We start from the raw sequence: 18186 nt of genomic DNA, 5'->3' as shown, positions 1-18186 counted from the left end.
TGTCACCAGGCCTTTCTGGCGGGAACTTGGCATCCAGGCCAAGTCGGCTCGATGGCCGAAAGACAGATTGCAGAAGATCGGAGATTGATGTACAAATATACTTTGACAGTGAACCAATTCACATGATTTTTATTCTTCATGTATTTAAGCTTTAATATAAATAATGAATGCGAGGTTTGGTGAGGAACCTAAACGGAAAAGGCTCAAACAAAGCAGCATTGAAGAGAGTTTCAAACGACACCAATCAAGCCCGAAGTCGAAGGTGTCCCCTCACCTCCCAGGTAGATCTTGACTTTAGTTAGCAAATTGTTTTTAAGACGTCAAAGTGTTAAGACAGGTTGTTATCAATGTAAATTCTTGTATTTAAGTTCCCAGTCATGGCTAGAATCATCTGAAAAGCCATCAGAGTTGTTTTAAGACGAACCAGATTGGGGCTGTTTCCGAACATGTACACTCTCAAACGTGTCGGGACGGTGCTGCGACAGGACAAAATGAATGATTAATGAGTTAAAAACAATATCGCTTTCTATTAAAGTTCGTACCGCCGATTGTGACTGAAAAGTAATGGAATCTTCTTGGTAAGTTCTATGTTAACTGTTACTGCTGTCAAATGCAGTAATTGATCGTAAGAATTAGAGGATAAGGCTTATATCATGTAAGCTTATATCAACGTGCAAAACCTATGTTACAGATTAATCGAACGAACGAACGTTTTGTTTGTGACAGCAATTATCAGCTGGATAATTGTGTTGGTTAACCCTTTATGAGTGTTGGTTGCAATTAAAATGACACTTAATTTTGTACTTTTTCATGATTCTGGGCGGATGTTTCCAACAGCACAAGACACCTGAAGCTTATAACCTTCTGAAACTAAGTGGAAAGATTATTGTTGTACACTAGTATATAGGGGAAATATCAAGCAGCTGATTATTCTTTTTGCTTGAATGTCACACAGATTTGCCTTGAATGAGGGGGACATTGGGACCCTCTACAAACCAGAAAACCACTTATCATTTGTAAGAAAACAGAAAAAGCACCGTGAAAATCACTCAAAACCAAGAAACTGCCAAACATTTTGATGAAAACTGCAAATCCATTAACAGGGCTGAGCTTTAGAGGTGCCCAGGTGCCACTGGTGATTAACTTTTGCCTTTAGGCAGCAGGAAAAACTTTCTTTGTTCATACAAGCTTTAGTGCTGGGTATCCACGATTTCATGGTCAGGAGCCTTTGGCGTCCTCTCAGTTTTTCTTAGACCACAGCCTTGATCAAGCTTAATTCAGTAGTGAAACTAAGAAAGACATGTACTTTTCCTGTTTTGAGGGAACAAACATTTTCATTTGAGAACATTGCTGGATCTTTTTACCTTACTATAAACTCCTTGACTTCTAGACTTTTAAACGTCACAAACGATTAATTGAGTGCTACAAATGCCTGTTTCCAGGCAAAAACCTCATTGTGCAAGCAAACTAATAGTCTCTACCACCTCAAGGTATAAAGAGGATTCTAAACTTCAAATCAACATTTTTTCTGATTTAATGTGTAGAACATATCAGGACCAAATTAGGCTACGAACCCAAATATAGTAAAAAGAAAAAAAAAAAAAAGAACAGCCAATTACTTGTACTGTCCAGTTACACAGGCAGAACACATAAACTGCTCCTGTTAGTATTCGCATCAGAATGGGTGAAATGATGATAACTGATTGGTCATAAGTATTTGGATGTGCTTTTGCTTAGAACTGGACAATAATGATTTATCATACTTCTTGAGATTTCATTATCCTTTTAGGTGTTGATTTTCCAAATTAGGATAGAGTCATCTGTGAGTGAGACTCAAATAAGATTTGTTTATTTATGATACTCTTGCACATCACATGCTGTCTTCTTTACTAAACCATATTTTATTTCTTTTTGGTGTTTACAAGATAAGAAAGAAAACTGTTCACAGCAAAAGATGCAACACGGTGCATCTCCACAAGACAGCTTTAATGTCCAAGAAGATGAAATAAAGAAGAAAAGAGCTCTTTTGGCAGATGCTGCTGAGAATAGACGGTAAGGATAAATACATGAACAAAATTTCAGTGCAATAATAAATTGAAGATGATATTTTATTTAATTTAACAGTGAAGGAAGTCATCAACTGGACTATTTAATGCTGTCATTATGTGCAACTATACTCTCAGAACCAACATACAAAAAATGAACAGCAATCAGCTGGGGGGAGTATGGATATTTTCTGGAACTGTACATTGTGTAGAAAAAGATGACAAAATCAGCTGCTAACTCCTACAGTAAAGCCACCAACTTCAGAACTTTGCGACTTGTTACCCTGTAAAGGTCATATCGTTGTTTAAAACACTCATATATCATAGAGAAAAACTTGTTATAATAATTTGTAAACTAAGGTTTAAGTACTAAACAGTATTTCTTTCTTTCTTTTTTTTTTAATTAGCATCATTCTGATATATTAGACTATTGCATTGTCTATTTCCACTCACCCAAAATTAGAGATGATAGTGGTAATGGCTACCCACGAATAATTTTCCCGGAAACTTGCACAGTTCACTTACAGTGTTTTCTGTAGAAGTAGCAATAACTAGCTACATGTATAAACTGTAACTTTACAGATTTTAAGTCTTCATCCAGACTGAACACATTAGAACTGATTTATTTTGTAGAGGAAGTGCGTCAAACACAGCTTGTACATCAGCAACATCCACCGCTAGTTCTGACATGGTTGTTGAAGGCGGCAGTAAGGATGGACTGAGTGATACTGAAGATGGTCTTGTTGGATTTGATGATTCTCCTTTACTTTTCCCTGAGTAAGTATGCATGTGACTCTCTACCATTGGGCGATTTTGTGTAGCTTATTTTTCATATGTTGTGTCATCTATGAATACATCTGTCCTTCCATCTATCTGTCCATGGCTTGATTCAGTTGTTTGCATTGTCTGTACATCCACCCATCTTTCCAGCCATCAGCTATTCCTGCCATGCATTTATGCATTCATTTGTTAATTCGTTCGTTCGATCGTTTGTTCCCTCCTTCCATCCTTTCTTCCTTTGTTCATTCCCTCATTAGCCATGATTGCTGGCATTTCCTTGTAAAGGTAATCCTTTTAAAGGATGTCATACTTTTTGTCCTATAGTTCACCTCTAACAGCTCCTCCTCTTGAAGAGGTGCCTTCCATCCAAACAGCTGACAGATTTGTCTCAGGGGTAAGTTTCCAATAAAGCAATTTGCTCTGACAATGGAGTGATGAGACACTTCAACAGAAAACACTGCTCTTATTCAGGGCTCAAAAAAAGTTCCATCCAGTTGTCTAGGACAAGTAGATTTTCCTTCTGGGCAAGTAACTTTTCATTCTCACTGGCCTGATAGGCAAGGCATCAGGCAAGTTGTCCGCTAAATAAATCATTAATGGAGCAAACTAAGACTTGTCCAGGGTAAGCAAAATTTTAGAGCTACTTGTCCCAAGGGCAGGCTGGAATTCAAGATTTTTTAGTCCTGTTATTGTCCCCACTGGCGCGAGGACTGGGCTTCGTGTTAAATTTCATGATCCTACAAAGGGAAGGGCCACCCCTCCTCTTGCCAGAGTGTATATTTTAGTCTAGCCATCTATCATAATACACACCAATCTTCCTAAATCTCAACAAGCAAGCACAGGTTAAGCTACAAGCAAGTCATGTCAATGCACCATTATACCATTACAATGTTATACTGCTCTGTCACCTGCAGGGAGCTCCTCTTCAAAGTCTGAACAGAATTCCTACTTGTTCTCCGACGTTACCTCCTTTAGCTGCTCAACCTGATCACACTGTGTTAGTGCGAGTAAGTGATTACTATTTCTGGTTACCGGGTTACCACTTAAATTGGAAAATGCTTTCAGTTGTAAGAAAATGGTTATTAAAAGCTGTCAGTACTTTTGTAACTCAATAGAAAAACAGAACTAGCATGGGCTGTTGATGTATTTATGGAACAAGGAACAAAAAATTTCTTTTTGATAATTGTAAATTGAAGTGTCTGTGAAGAGGATTTAGATAAAGTTTTTAATGACTAGTAGATTTATACTAAAACAATAATATTAGATTATTCGCTCTCAATTTCTATGCGTGATAGTTGAGTTGGGCTGCACCTTCGGGCTGTGCCCTCACATGATAGTTGATAAGGTCCCAGCTCGAGTCAACTATCGTGCAATAGAAATCTCAAGCTCATAATCTAATTATTAAATAGCAACATTCATGAAAGTTTGGGAGAACTCAAAAAAGCTTTCATTGGGCTGTGGCTCATGTTCCTACATCATTTCTCATTTTCCCGAACTTTCACTCGTGTTTCTACTTGATATATTGATTAAATGATTGTTAAGCTAGACAGTTTTCCATGAGCAAATAATCAGCACAACTGACTCAGATTCGACTTTCAGACAAAAAATTACGGAAAGCAAATGGTTTATTAATTATTTTAGAAAACAGTATTACTGTATAAAGGTTAGCAGTCAATTGTAGGAAAAAATTTAGAGTCCAAGAATCAACAATATTCACTCCTTCTCATCCAGTGTTTTATATGACAACCTTCTTTTCCAGCCATCTCATTCAACTGACTTTGCTGAACCTCCAAAACCCTCTCATGAGAACTACAGGTAATTCTACAAATGTATGTGAAAATTGTTTGCTTTAAAGGGTATTCTACATTAAATGCTATGAAAAAACAGATGAAATCCTGTTAGCTCAGTCTTCGAAATTATGACTTTTTGGTAAAGTCTTACACATAGAAAAGCTACAGCCTGATGTCATGGAAAACTGCACTAAATACGTACACTGGTTTGCTTTATTAATTACCAAGCAGTACCACACAAACATACATTGCTCATGCAATTTCGCAAGAGATCTAAGAGACAGTTATAGGGAAAGCATATCTTTAGCTCACGGGATTAAATAATTTTTCTTCTATTACATGCAAGTTCTCTTTAATGTATTTTACTTTTTTGTCATTTCTTTTTGGTTTTAGCTACTCTTCTAGCTTACAATCTTTTAGTTAACAAATAAAGTTGCTTGCGTTAATTTTTAGGGACAAATGGGATAAAAACCATGTACGAATGCCATGCTCCAGGGAAAACCTCTACCCAGTGCAGGTGACTATATAATCTGAATCATTTATCCCTTGATCTTTTAACAGTCATCTCTTATTTTATTTTAACTCTTAGGTTATTTTGAGTAACCGGCACCCCTATCATTTTTTTTTTCTTTTGGTATAATATTGTAATTTCTCCTCTAACTTTGGGTTGAATTAAAAATTAGTATACTTGTTTATTTGTTTGTTTTTTTTGTTTGTTTGTTCAACTACAACTTACAGTGAATTTCTCCAAACAGTTTCAAACAGTGTTCTCCAGACAATCATCAGCTGTGGATTATTGGCTTGAAGCACAGTAATGGTTCCATCTGTCAATAGCTGATTTGCATCTTCCTTTGTCTTTTTTTTAGGACTATGAGAAAAAAGTTATTCAGAACAGATGGGAGCTCATAGAATCAACCTTGCTAGGATCAATTACAAACTCAGCTGAATTGCAGGTGACTGAGAGTTTGAAACAAAATAAGCTTATGACCTTTCTTGCAACCTTAGAGTGGGGTTTTAGATTACAGTTCTAAGAAGTCTGCAGAAACTAATTTTGTTTATTTTTTGTTGGTGTATTGACTGTGTATTTACCATTTTTACCTTGTTTTTTTGAGGTTTTTGCAACATTTAATCAACATTTAATCAACATTTACATGTAATCACTGGCTGGTGGGTCCGTCAGTGGTTACTTTAGTTAGTTTAGTGCTCGTAATTTTGAAGGTAAAAGAACACTGCAGATTATTACGTAAAGACTATAAATATTCTGTTTTGTCACAGGATGCTATTTTGAAGTACAATGCTCATTATTCAAAGAGGTGGAACTTTGAAGCTCTACACAGCTACTTTAATGAGGTAACCATAGCATTCAGACAAGCTGCACAGCACTCGATGTTCATTGTCAGCATTGCTTGATCTTGAGAAATCATGGATCAGCACCTTGGAAGTTGTTGTTTAGCTTGTGCACATGCTGTGACTGTGTACTCAACATTACATGTACATCTGCTTGACGCACACATCCTTGTATGTCATGATTTCCCCCTCTGTACCATGTGAGGTGCTTTTAAGGTGGCTCAAATAGTAATATTTCCGTGAGAAGCCTGGGCTCTAACGCGCACTTCAGTGCTAGGTATCATGCGATCACCCGAGGGGTCGCGAGAAAGTGCACAAGGTTTCAAGTTTGCAAAACTCACAACAAACATGGCGGCCCAAGGCCTACTTCGTAAACCTTTGTTTCCACCTAGTTTAGTGAGCTGTTTGCAATATCGCTTATTTTATCTTCAAAAACATCCATCCTTCAGTCAATTTCAAATAAAAAAACATTCTTTTAAACCGCTGTGTTGGAACATAAACGAAAATTGTGATTGATGTTGTGATCGATTGCACCAGTTATCAATCTAAAAAACAGCAGGAAAAATAACTCTTCAAGTTTTCTTCGTTCTTTTCACTAGGCCAGTCTACCTTCGGGTATTTATGGTACTCTTCTTCTACCGCTCATGCTGCTAACAGCAACAGCAAAAAGAAAACACTATTCACGGGTATTCACGTTTATTCGCATGGAATTGCGGGCTTTCCTGAGCAGCGGACTGCCTTCACACGTGTGCAAAGTGTGATCTTGCAAAGTTGAGATTTTATTTTGCGTGTAGAACGAGCGCTAAAAATTACTTATCCACGAAGCTAATATCTCATAAACTGATCTGGTGACCCCACTTTTTTAATGCAAAAATATGTTCAACAGCAAAAGCGGAATGCACGTGCAAAATTTTAAAAAATCTGTGGAGTGGAATTTTTCCATTCTTGAAATTTCCATTTTTTTTTTAATTTAAGAAAAATCTACTCCACAGAATTGAAGGGGTGAGTGCAAAACCATGCTAAGTGACGATTTGGGTGAGAAAAAAAATTTCGCGAAAGGGCTTGAATTTTTGCATGTGGTCTTCAATGTAATAGAAAAACACGGCCCTGTATTTTTGTCGCTGGTTTTTGCTTCGTTTTCGAGTTATAACATATGCAAAAATACTTGGCTTTTCCTAGCCATGTCTTTAGGAGTTTAATTGTTGAACAGCAAACAGGCAGACTGTTTATAGTGTATGAAGTCAAAATCAAATCTCACAGCATATATAGAGTGGAAATCTGGGAACAGATTGTTTACATCGGTTATTCTGACGTGAGCACAACACGTGAATCGATCGAGCATCAAACGAAATTCATCAAACAAAAAAGAGATGTGCCGCATTAGAGCTCTGTCAACTAATATCTTAAGCATTGTTTTAAAGTACCTTGTATGCCTGCCTGGTGGTTGAGAGGCATCATAAAGTCTCAATAAACCCGTAAGTCATCAGCACGTTTTAAAGAATCGAAATGTGTTCTGAAACTTCGAAGGCAGCTGATATACCGTAATCGTGTTATCAGCATTCAAAGTCAGATCGAGCCAGGCAGCAAAGTCCAAGAGCAGTTCTTGCCCAAGAAAAATACCCTCTGGAGAGTCATGGCCCATTTGCCAAACGTTGCTAGAGTCAAAGTTTGGAAAGCGAGAACTGGTTTTAGACTTATAAAATTTGTCTTGTATCGACCACCATGTTTTCCCGTGCACGAGGTGTAAAGACCCTTCCTGGCATGCATTGCGATCACGTTCTGCGGACGTTTCTCAAACTGGTAACTAGATTGTTTAAACATAAGAATGGCCAACAAGTAGCGATCGATTGTAACATAGATCTGTGATCCAGGTTGCGTTGATTTTATTTCAAATCGGCATGATTTGTAGTGTTTTGAGCTTCTGGGATCAGTGGACATGCAGATGTATGGAGACCCGTACGTTGCGGAGAAGGGTTAATCTGTTAATCTGTCAGCCCTATTTATAGCGCGTTTTCACATGAAATCAACATCATTGAGCTTATAAGTTGCATGAAATTACCATTTTGCTGTTTTCTAAGTGAAACTAGCATCCTTGCCGTCAAGCGTTAACGTGAAATCAACATTTTAACCTATTTAGACCTGAAATTAACATCATTGAGCTTATGCGCTGCGTGAAATTGACATTTTGCTGGTTTCTAAGTGAAACCAACATCCTTGCCGTCACACGTTAACGTGAAATCAACATTTTAACCCATTTAGACCTGAAATCAACATCATTGAGCGTATGCGCTGCATGACATTGACATTTTGCTGGTTTCTAAGTGAAACCAATATCCTTGCTGTCACGCGTTAACATGAAATCAACATTTTAACCTATTTAGACCTGAAATCAACATCATTGAGCTTATGCGCTGCGTGAAATTGATATTTTGTTGGTTTCTAAGTGAAATCAACCTCCTTGCCGTCACGTGTTAACGTCAAATCAACATTTTAACCTATTTAGACCCAAAATCAACATCATTGAGCTTATGCGTTGTGTGAAATTGACATTTTGCTCGTTTCTAAGAGAAATCAACCTCCTTGCTGTCACGCGTTGACGTGAAATCAACGTTTAAGCCTTTTTTGACCTAAAATCAACATTTTTGAGCTTATACATTGCGTGAAATTGACATTTTGCTGCTTTCTAAGTGAAATCAAAGTCCTTGTGGACGCGGTGGGCCAATCCTTTGTTATAATAAACCAAGGCGAGACTTCGACTTATAACAAAGGCTTGGTTTGGCTATTATAACAAAGGATCAGCTCTGTTTATCATACAAAGGCCCGGCTTCGTTTATTTGAAGACCTCGGCGGGAAAAGGGCACTAGGTATTTTAATCAAAAGTGAACTTTGTCGAAAACACTCCAAATTTCGCATGCAGTTTTGTTTAGGTATGTTTAACAATGTCCCGTAGTTTTTCCGCTAAGCTTCGCTTCGTTTTCGAGATATTGCGTATGCAGAAAAACCACTCGGTTTTCCTAGCGGCCTCTTTATAAACAAAGCAAAAACCAGTGACAAAAATACAGGACCACGTTTTTCTATTACATTGAAGACCACATGCAAAAATTCAAGCCCTTTCGCGAAAATTTTTTTTTTCACCCAAATCGTCACTTAGCGTGGTTTTGCACTCACCCCTTCAATTTTTTCTAATTTTCCCTGTTTCTTCATCGGTGTGTAACAAAAAGATTTTTATATTAAAAAAATATGGGTCACCGGCTTAGTTTTTAAGATAGATGCAATTGATGGCGAAAATTGGGTCAAGTTTGCTGCTATGCAACAGAACAGTGCAACCTTAATTTAAGACTTAAACACAATGAAATGTACAGTAGAGAGTTACCTTTAAAAACTTGCACAGCCATTCAAAACAGTGCAGTTCCAAGCCTGAAAAATCACACATAGTTCTAAAAGTCTCAAAAAAACAGAACACTGTGTTGAGCCACCTTAACCGAGTTTTGAACATGCTAGAGACCATATTCGTAAATGGCTGCCAATTAAAAATTCTTTTGTAAGTATTAAAATTAGCCTAAGTAACCTTGTTTTTGAGTTGATAATTTAAAAGAATTTTTACTCTCAAACGAGGTTAGCTGGGTAATTTAAATGCGTACAAAAGAATTTTAAATTGGCAGCCATTTATGAAAATGGTTTTTGGAAGTTTTAGGTAGAACGTTTTACCAGACTTGTTGTGCTGTAACTTTACAAGTACCCTTTGTCTTAGGTATTGGATGCCAGCAGAAGAAATGAATTCTTCAGTAAGACGTTACCAGCCATGGTCTCTCTTGCTCTTCGTCTTCCCACTTTGTGTACTCAGGTATCTGTTTATACACAATAGTGGAATACTGTAATAAAAATGTTCCATCACTGCAAGGAAAATTCCGCACACCAAATCCTGTTTGGTCAATGACTAATGGAGAGTTTATGAGTGCAGGGAGTGGAGCAAGGTGATGTTATGATCAGTAGACTGAACTCAGAGTTGAAACACTGGCCAAGGTCTAACTGTAAATATTATTTTGGACAAGACATGGAAACTGTGAACTGTAATCTCAATAATATTATTTTGTACACGCTTCCTCTCTTGGCAGCAACGTGATAATTATTTAGGGTTTCTGTCATGAGTATTGTACTTGGGAGAATCTTGTACACATGTACCTTACACTTCGAAACTCCAGTATTTGAGGATGTTATGATCACAGACACAACCTTTTTTAAATGATAAACATTATTAATTTTTTTCTTCAAATTTTGGAAAAATCTGTTTCTGCTACTAATATTAAAATATTACTTACAATGTTTCTTTCAGGCGATTCCTCTTCTAAAACGGCAGCAGAATCACACCTTAACAATGAGCCAGGAGCAGGTGAGGGAAGGTTTGAATAATGCTTACAGTGTTTTATGACAATGCTTTTTAATCAGAAATAAATATTGTGGTAATGAACAACTGGTTTCCTTTTGTTTCTAGAGTTTTACCTTCATCTCTTCAATGTTAATTCACAATTATTTGTAAATTTACGTTTAGTTATACTTGAAATCATTTTTATTTTACTTTATTTTATTTTGTTTTTTTGTTTTGTTTTTGTTTTTTTTGTTTTTTCAGGTAGCTTGTTTGCTAGCCAATGCCTTCTTCTGTACATTTCCACGGAGAAACTCATACAAGCATTCAGAGTATTCATCATTTCCAGATATCAATTTTAATAGGTACAGTAAGTTTTTAAGTTCATGGTAGCATTGCCTTTCGACTCTACTGCATTGGATTACGTTTTTGGCCATGGTTGAAGGAGTATGTATTGTTATCCATAGGGTAACATAACATAATTTATATCATTGCTTGTTATCCAAAGCAAAATAAAGTATGTATGTAATGTACGTAGAATACTTTTTTCCAGAAATTATAGTGTAGCACTCTTGACAAAACTTACTGTGCTAATCACTGTGTGATATATTTAGGAGATTTCTGTTTCAATATTGATATTTTTTATTGTTTGAATTTCAAATTTATTACACTGCAATATCTCAATCTTGAATGTAAACACAGCAAACTAAAAACAGCATTTTAAGACTGTTAACCACCGGAACTTTCGAGAAAGGAGCCCTGGGCCAGAACAACACAAAAGAACTCATCTGTATAGTAATGAACTGTGTCTTATTGTCAGTGTTACATTTTGATATCCTTTGCATATCTTTCAGGTTATTCCAAGGTGGGAAAGGAGGAACAAATTCAGTAAAAACTGAGAAACTTCAGGCTATTTTTCATTATTTTAGAAGATTAACAAAGGAAAGTAAGTAATAATAAAACAACACTGAATAAGTCTATAATCCCTAGTGCCCCGAGCTCTTATGTGGCCTTATTTTCTATTCCACAGTGCCTACAGGTACTGTGACATTTAGACGACAAATGATGACATCTAGCAAAATGCCTGAATGGGAAAAGTAAGTATTGTTGTGAACCCAATGAAAACAACCATTGTAGCGTACCTTAAGCCTTTTTCAGTTTGTGGTAAAGAGGGTTGGGTGGGGGATTCGAGAAAGTGCCTCCAAAAGAATGTAATAGATGAGACTATTTTTTTTATTATTTGATTACTGTAAGTTGTAAAATAATAGTCTCTTGTCACGTTGTCGCGCGATAATGCTTGTGCCGAATTTATATTTCAGATGTCAGGCCCTTTTTGGCAAGCTGCATGTCTCCACTAAGGGAACAATAGAGGACAATGGAGCAGGATTCCTTCAGGTCCTTTTTATTTAATCTCTGTTGTTTGGTGGTCTTTCTTGACGTGATGTAGATTCTTGCTTTACATGGCTTACTGGCCCACACTTCTTTAGCAGATAATTCATTCAGCATTTTCCGTAGCATGAAGCAGCACATAAACGTATCTCATTTTAATTTTGTTTCAGGTTGATTTTGCCAACAAATACATTGGAGGAGGTGTTATAGGAGAGGTAAGATATCATTGGTTGGCTTTGAATTTGAAACCCACTTCTTCCTTTTTTTACAGAATGAGATGGAATCTGTCAGCACGCATTGCGGACCTCTGATGCTAGATAATCTTGTTTTCACACAGGGCTGTGTACAGGAGGAAATCAGGTTCCTTATATGTCCAGAACTGATCCTGTCCCGGCTGTTTTGTGAGCGTCTTGATAGCAATGAATGCCTTATTGTAACAGGTAAATGTGCTCTACCTAACTTACTGTACTTGACCAATGAAGCACCTCAATGTCTGTCAAAAAAACTACGCTGTGCGTCATATTTTCAACTCTCTTCTCGGTGTATGGAAATGCGGTGAGTTGGGCAAAAGCGTAATTACTTTAACAGGGAGTAGATTTCTTTGGTTTAAACTGGTTCGTAACTAACTGTGGCTCTAGTGTAGACCATTACTTTCCTAAACGTTGTCTTAACCTCGTTGATAATCAGCATGTTGTGTTTAAGGTGCTGAACGGTACAGTGATTACATTGGGTATGCGCACACGTTCAGATGGGCTGGGGACCATGTTGATGAAACAACCAGGTAAGAACACGCTGAGGACGCAATAGTGATTAGATACAGAAATCTTTGTAGCAGGGAAACAAGGGACTTCTTGCATTCTGGTAATTAGAACTTTCATTGCGCTCTCGCCCTTGATTAAACCTCCTATAGAATATACAACAACAACAGTTTATTTCTACTACTGTAAACAACTAAAAGAATTTACAAGATTATAATTATAAATATATAAATAAACAGTACAGTACATACAGAAGTGGGACACCCAAAATAGCTAAAAAGCTAAACTAGTTGGGTGACCGTAATTATAATAATTAAAAATGTAAGAGTCAGGAAAGAGGCACAACAAATACATTGCTACACATAAGTATCACAAACTTGGTACAAGATTAAATATACAAAACAAAACAAAATAAGTAGATGTAAACTATCAAAGTACTTCTGGCCGTCAAGCTCGCACAAGCGCGTATTTAGCCGCGCGTTCACGCGCGAGAATGCAGGCAGTAACACGCACACATCTCACTCCGAGTTCTTAATTTGTGGCTGTTTTTTAGGGACTCGTGGGGACGACGGCATTCCAAGATCGTCGCCATAGATGCACATGTGTTCCGCTGTTACACAGACCAGTTTCAAGCTGGCTTGCTCAAAAGAGAACTAGACAAGGTATTTCTTGTGTAAGGCTTTGAAAGACAATCACGTTCAATCACTCCCTTTCCCTACAGTATGTCATATAGTCGAACCTCTCCCTAACGGCCACCTCGGGAACAGAGGAAAGTGGTTGTATCGAGGTGGCCGTTATGTGGAGGTAAGCGTGTAATATAGCACGTTTTTGTTCTCGGAGGTGCAACATTTTTTTTCGAAAATGTCTATTAGCATATATGTAAATCAAAGTGTATTAATAAAACAGAAACTTAACCCTTTGAATATCAAACTTTCGCCAAAAAATACCGTTTTTAACCGTTTAGTCAGGTTTTTTTTTGCCATTAACCGTTCTCAATTTTGTTCGTTGCCCCTTTCCTTTCTGTTTTTCCCGGCCCTTTTATACTGGCTACCTTTTGCATTGTATGTTCTTTCTGGCTGCTGTGGAAAGTTGGATGTTAATTACGGGCGAAGCCTAGAAATGGACCTTGATCAAGGATAGGAGTAGGGGACCATTTTACCACCGTTTTTGCACGTTGTTTTTCGATTTGCGACATCGGAATGTCGTCGATATTTAAACCTGACCATTGTGCGGAAAGGCCTAACCTAGTACTACTATCTGCTTATCAAGAATATCTGATGACATTTAAATTGATGACGTCACAAGTGGTACAAAGAGCACACCATTAATTACGCATATATGCGTAGTTGGTATTCAAAGGGTTAACAGAAACAGAACCCAAGGACGCGCGGTACAGTTCAATTTTCGTCAACCCAGCGTCGCGCGCGATACAGATCAATTTTTATCAACTTTAACACTAAAAAATGCTGTTTAGTCGTTGATTAACTGTTTCCAAGAGGTTATTTCAGCAGTTGGAACGCGTTTTACTGGCCATTGCTGTTGTGTAGAGGTGGCCGTTGTAGAGAGAATAAAATAAGAGTGAATGTATGGTCGTCCGCCGTCTCAGACTTTACCTTACCTTATTTTTCGTAACCCTCGATGACAGAGAGGGGAAAAGTGTGAATAATAGCTCTTAGTAAAGGAGATAACAAATAACCTCTCGATCGTTATCCCAACGCTAAATCATTAAACATAGGGCAACTCGACCGGTGTCTCCTAAATGTTTAAATTGAACCTGCTCAAGCGGCTAGGGTTCTTGTAAATTCATTGTTGCGTTTGATTATCACGATCTTTGTCAGAGCCTTCAGTTTACATTGAATTAATAGTAACACTTTTTTCCTTCAGGCGTACTGTGGATTTTATCTTCCTGTAGAACGGAAATATCTTCCAGCAATTGCGACAGGTTGGTTGATCATAAATGGTGTAAGAGACTTGATCAATACAGAAGATCGCCCAAGAGTTAGTGCTATTGAAACAGGAGCAAAGTCACTCGTTACTATTCACATTATTTGCTGTCTGGGCTGTGTAGGGTTATGTAGGACTAGTCAGACTGTACAATTTCCCATTATTGCATCTCGGTAAGAATTCTGTAGAGCCAAATTTGTGCCTTAAACCAAAGCCTGTCTTATCGTATACTCAAACCAGTAATTCATTACTAACCTTTGCTGTTCTGCTAAAGAACGTTTTCCTGGCTTCAGTTTTACTTGTGTAACTGAAATATCTACGCAATCTTTAATACTGCTTAACCTGGGTGGTAGTGAGTGCAACAGCGCCATATAAAGTGAATGTAAGGTTTAGTGTCACACGCAGCTGCCTTACGGTGTTGCCGAGAATTGCTTCAAAAATAACTTCTGGTCAGTAACATCGCTCGCTACCTTCCTTTTTTAGGAAACTGGGGTTGTGGTGCGTTTGGAGGCGATTCAAGGGTCAAAGGTATTTCCTGATTCTTTGCCGTAGCGATCAGTTTGTCTCGGTTATTTTTCCTGCAAAAAATTCTACGAGAGAAATTCCGCGCTCCATCTAATTCAGTGCGTTTTTTTTTCTCGCCTTATAATCTTTCAGGATTGATTCAAATGATGGCAAGTTCTGCATGTTCCAGGGACCTCGTTTACTTCACGTTCGGAGATGCTGTGAGTTGAGTTCGGAGATGCTGTCTTTTTTTTTTACCTAACAATCTGCTGGACCGCGAATAGTGTCCTGTTTTCCTATTTTATATTTGTACTATTTTTTTAGCACTTGTGTGCAAAATAACTTGTTCGTACAGTAGTGAGAGGAACCATTCTGATGACGGTCGTTGTACAGAAAAACTAACATATCATGTCTTATTTGTTAGGAGTTAGCAGAAGACCTTCTCAACATCCACTCGTTCATCTCAGAGCGAAAATTAACAGTTAGTAAGTATTGAGCTTGTGTTAAACAAAGTTGTGTGACCGAATTGCGTGACCTGTTAACGGAAGTCGCCGTCGCGCGGCTCGTCACGTAACGCTTCTCCTCTCAAGTTAACGGAGGAAAACGTTGCTTGAGTTTATAAAAACCGTTAAATTTTTGGACTGTCATGCTGCTAGTGTAAACTGGAACTCACGCAACACCCTGTAGGTTAGACAACTGTTTGCGATTAATTCGTTCCAAACAGTCGGATTTTACCTGTGCAGAGGCACAGGATAAAAGCATGATTAGTGTGAGCGAGAAAATGTATTTTATTTTAAAGGAAGACGCAAGCTTTGGGAGCCAAGTCATATCTTCAGCTTTTTCTGACCTTGTTCGTATTTGACATAATTTTTTATTTTCTTCTTTGCCAGGTGATGTCTGGAAGATGATGTACCGTTACGGTAAAGAAATTCGAGCGGCTAGCTCCGTCACAGTCAAACTTTATTCTTACATTCGCCAAAAACAAAATGATTGCGACGATGAGACTGATAATGAACAAGCAGCGAGAAATGACGCAAGCGCCGCTACACTGAGTTACAATCTAGAGGACGATTCCCCATCCTACAAAGCGAACACTCCTTAGAGGCGTTGTGTGACGGAAGTTCTTTCCAAAGGTTGCGTGACGCTTGGAGAGTTGAGAGTCACCAAAGTCGCAGTGCTGCGAAACGCTTGCAGGACCAGTCCGTTAATGAATAAAATTTAGGAGATCGAACCACGGAAGGTATTTTTGTGCCAGATTTTTGTCGGTTTGTATCCGAAGAAAACGCGGAATCAATACTTATAAAGAGAAGGTATACCATTGCGTTGTCCATCAATCGTTGCAGTTGAGGTGTTGAAGACTAATAAATATTAAGACAAAACATCATACTCAAGGAGTTGTGTGAAGCTACATCAATGGTGATCACTGATCAATGCCGGCTTCCCTTACAAGGCAACAAAACAATATCAGACAAATTAGTGCGTGAATGTGCACTCCCATTTTTTGGCAGACAACTTGATCAGACCCATCCCCACCCGCACCCGCGTTACAAACAAGATAGGCTGGCTCGGAAGCTCTTTTTTTCAAGTCTCCTCGTTTTGACCGTGGAGTGTAACGGTGAAAAGCTGCCAATCCGAAAATGCCTGACTACTTAGACTGGCTTTGTCCTGTTGATTGTGCCGTGACAGATCACATAACGGGTTTGCTGTGTATCCATTTTACATCTGATTCGTTTCCCCCCTCTGTGCAGTATAACATTGCACAAATGATATAAGTGAAAGTGAAGTATGATCATCGCAGTAAATTTTCCAATTTAAGCAACTGGAAAGAAGAAGCCTGAAAAAAAAAATCAGGGCTTCAACGGGATTCGAACCCGTGACCTCCGCGATACCGGTGCGATGCTCTACCAACTGAGTTATGAAGCCACACATTGGGAGCGAGGTCAATTAATTGAGTTCATATCTTCCCGTGAGTGAAATGATGTGAAGTATATATGAAATAATTCATATTTGAACTGCGGTAGTAGATGAAAGTGAAGTATGATCATCGCAGTAAATTTTCCAATTTAAGCAACTGGAAAGAAGAAGCCTGAAAAAAATCAGGGCTTCAACGGGATTCGAACCCGTGACCTCCGCGATACCGGTGCGATGCTCTACCAACTGAGCTATGAAGCCACACATTGGGAGCGAGGTCAATTAATTGAGTTCATATCTTCCCGTGAGTGAAATGATGTGAAGTATATATGAAATAATTCATATTTGAACTGCGGTAGTAGATGAAAGTGAAGTATGATCATCGCAGTAAATTTTCCAATTTAAGTTCAGTTCAAATATGAATTATTTCATATATACTTCACATCATTTCACTCACGGGAAGATATGAACTCAATTAATTGACCTCGCTCCCAATGTGTGGCTTCATAGCTCAGTTGGTAGAGCATCGCACCGGTATCGCGGAGGTCACGGGTTCGAATCCCGTTGAAGCCCTGATTTTTTTCAGGCTTCTTCTTTCCAGTTGCTTAAATTGGAAAATTTACTGCGATGATCATACTTCACTTTCATCTACTACCGCAGTTCAAATATGAATTATTTCATATATACTTCACAATGATATAAGTGTTCACTTTTTTCGCACATTGTAAAATGTCAGATATAAAATTAGAGTTACGAAGTGGCGCCAAAGTGACAACACTAATGAAGGAATCTGGAGGATGTGACATTAGTCCACTGGTGGAAGTCGTGACACCGTAACGTGTGGTTGATCGTTACGAGTTTTGCAATGCCTTCACACTTGAGTCACTCTTGACTTGTCAACAAAGAGTCAAATACAGACATTGTGCTTAGTCAGACTTGGGGTCAAATACGGCTACAAAGAGATCAAATAGGGAGTTGTATCGATAAGTGGTTCAATTTACTTTGGTTTATTGCATGAATGACATGGACTTTGTACTGTAAAAGTTACAGTTTATCCCGAAAAGTTTTATCTAAAAGGACCGTAGTATGTTCACAGACCTTCACAGACCTTCCACGTTCTCTTACAATCGTCCAGTGAAATAAAATACGAAGTGTCTAAATGTACGCAGGGATCACTCGTACATGTGTAATTAAGTGGCCGAAAAATCACGTTTACAAACCAAGAACTGGTTTGGTTTGTTTATACGTAAGTTACGCGAAACTCTACTGTTTTTTCCCTAATAAAAACCCAACAGTATTCTCCGTTAAACGAAACTTATTGCCGACATTATGGAACAACAAAGTTAATTTCGGCT

At 38.1% G+C, this 18186-nt stretch overlaps 1 protein-coding gene across 1 annotated transcript; it reads left to right on the top strand.

Moving 5' to 3' along the window:
* Nucleotides 1–28: 28 nt before the first annotated feature.
* On the top strand, nt 29–17931 carry LOC145500350 (poly(ADP-ribose) glycohydrolase-like). The gene is made up of 24 exons (XM_081479865.1): nt 29–281; nt 1926–2052; nt 2679–2822; nt 3150–3219; nt 3740–3832; nt 4585–4640; nt 5069–5132; nt 5482–5568; nt 5891–5965; nt 9714–9806; nt 10296–10352; nt 10590–10690; nt 11180–11271; nt 11356–11422; nt 11645–11720; nt 11885–11929; nt 12052–12154; nt 12417–12495; nt 13026–13134; nt 14357–14414; nt 14900–14944; nt 15074–15141; nt 15345–15405; nt 15811–17931. The coding sequence occupies exons 1-24, from the start codon at nt 164–166 to the stop codon at nt 16020–16022; spliced, it is 2100 nt and encodes a 699-aa protein (XP_081335991.1). The 5' UTR covers nt 29–163; the 3' UTR covers nt 16023–17931.
* The last annotated feature ends 255 nt before the right edge of the window (nt 17932–18186 follow it).

This window comes from Orbicella franksi, chromosome 10 (genome assembly GCF_964199315.1).
Source record: "Orbicella franksi chromosome 10, jaOrbFran1.1, whole genome shotgun sequence".
NCBI classification, from domain to species: Eukaryota; Metazoa; Cnidaria; class Anthozoa; order Scleractinia; family Merulinidae; genus Orbicella; species Orbicella franksi.
The sequence above is the reverse complement of the archived record's forward strand: the minus strand, read 5'-3'. Positions and strand labels throughout refer to the sequence as shown.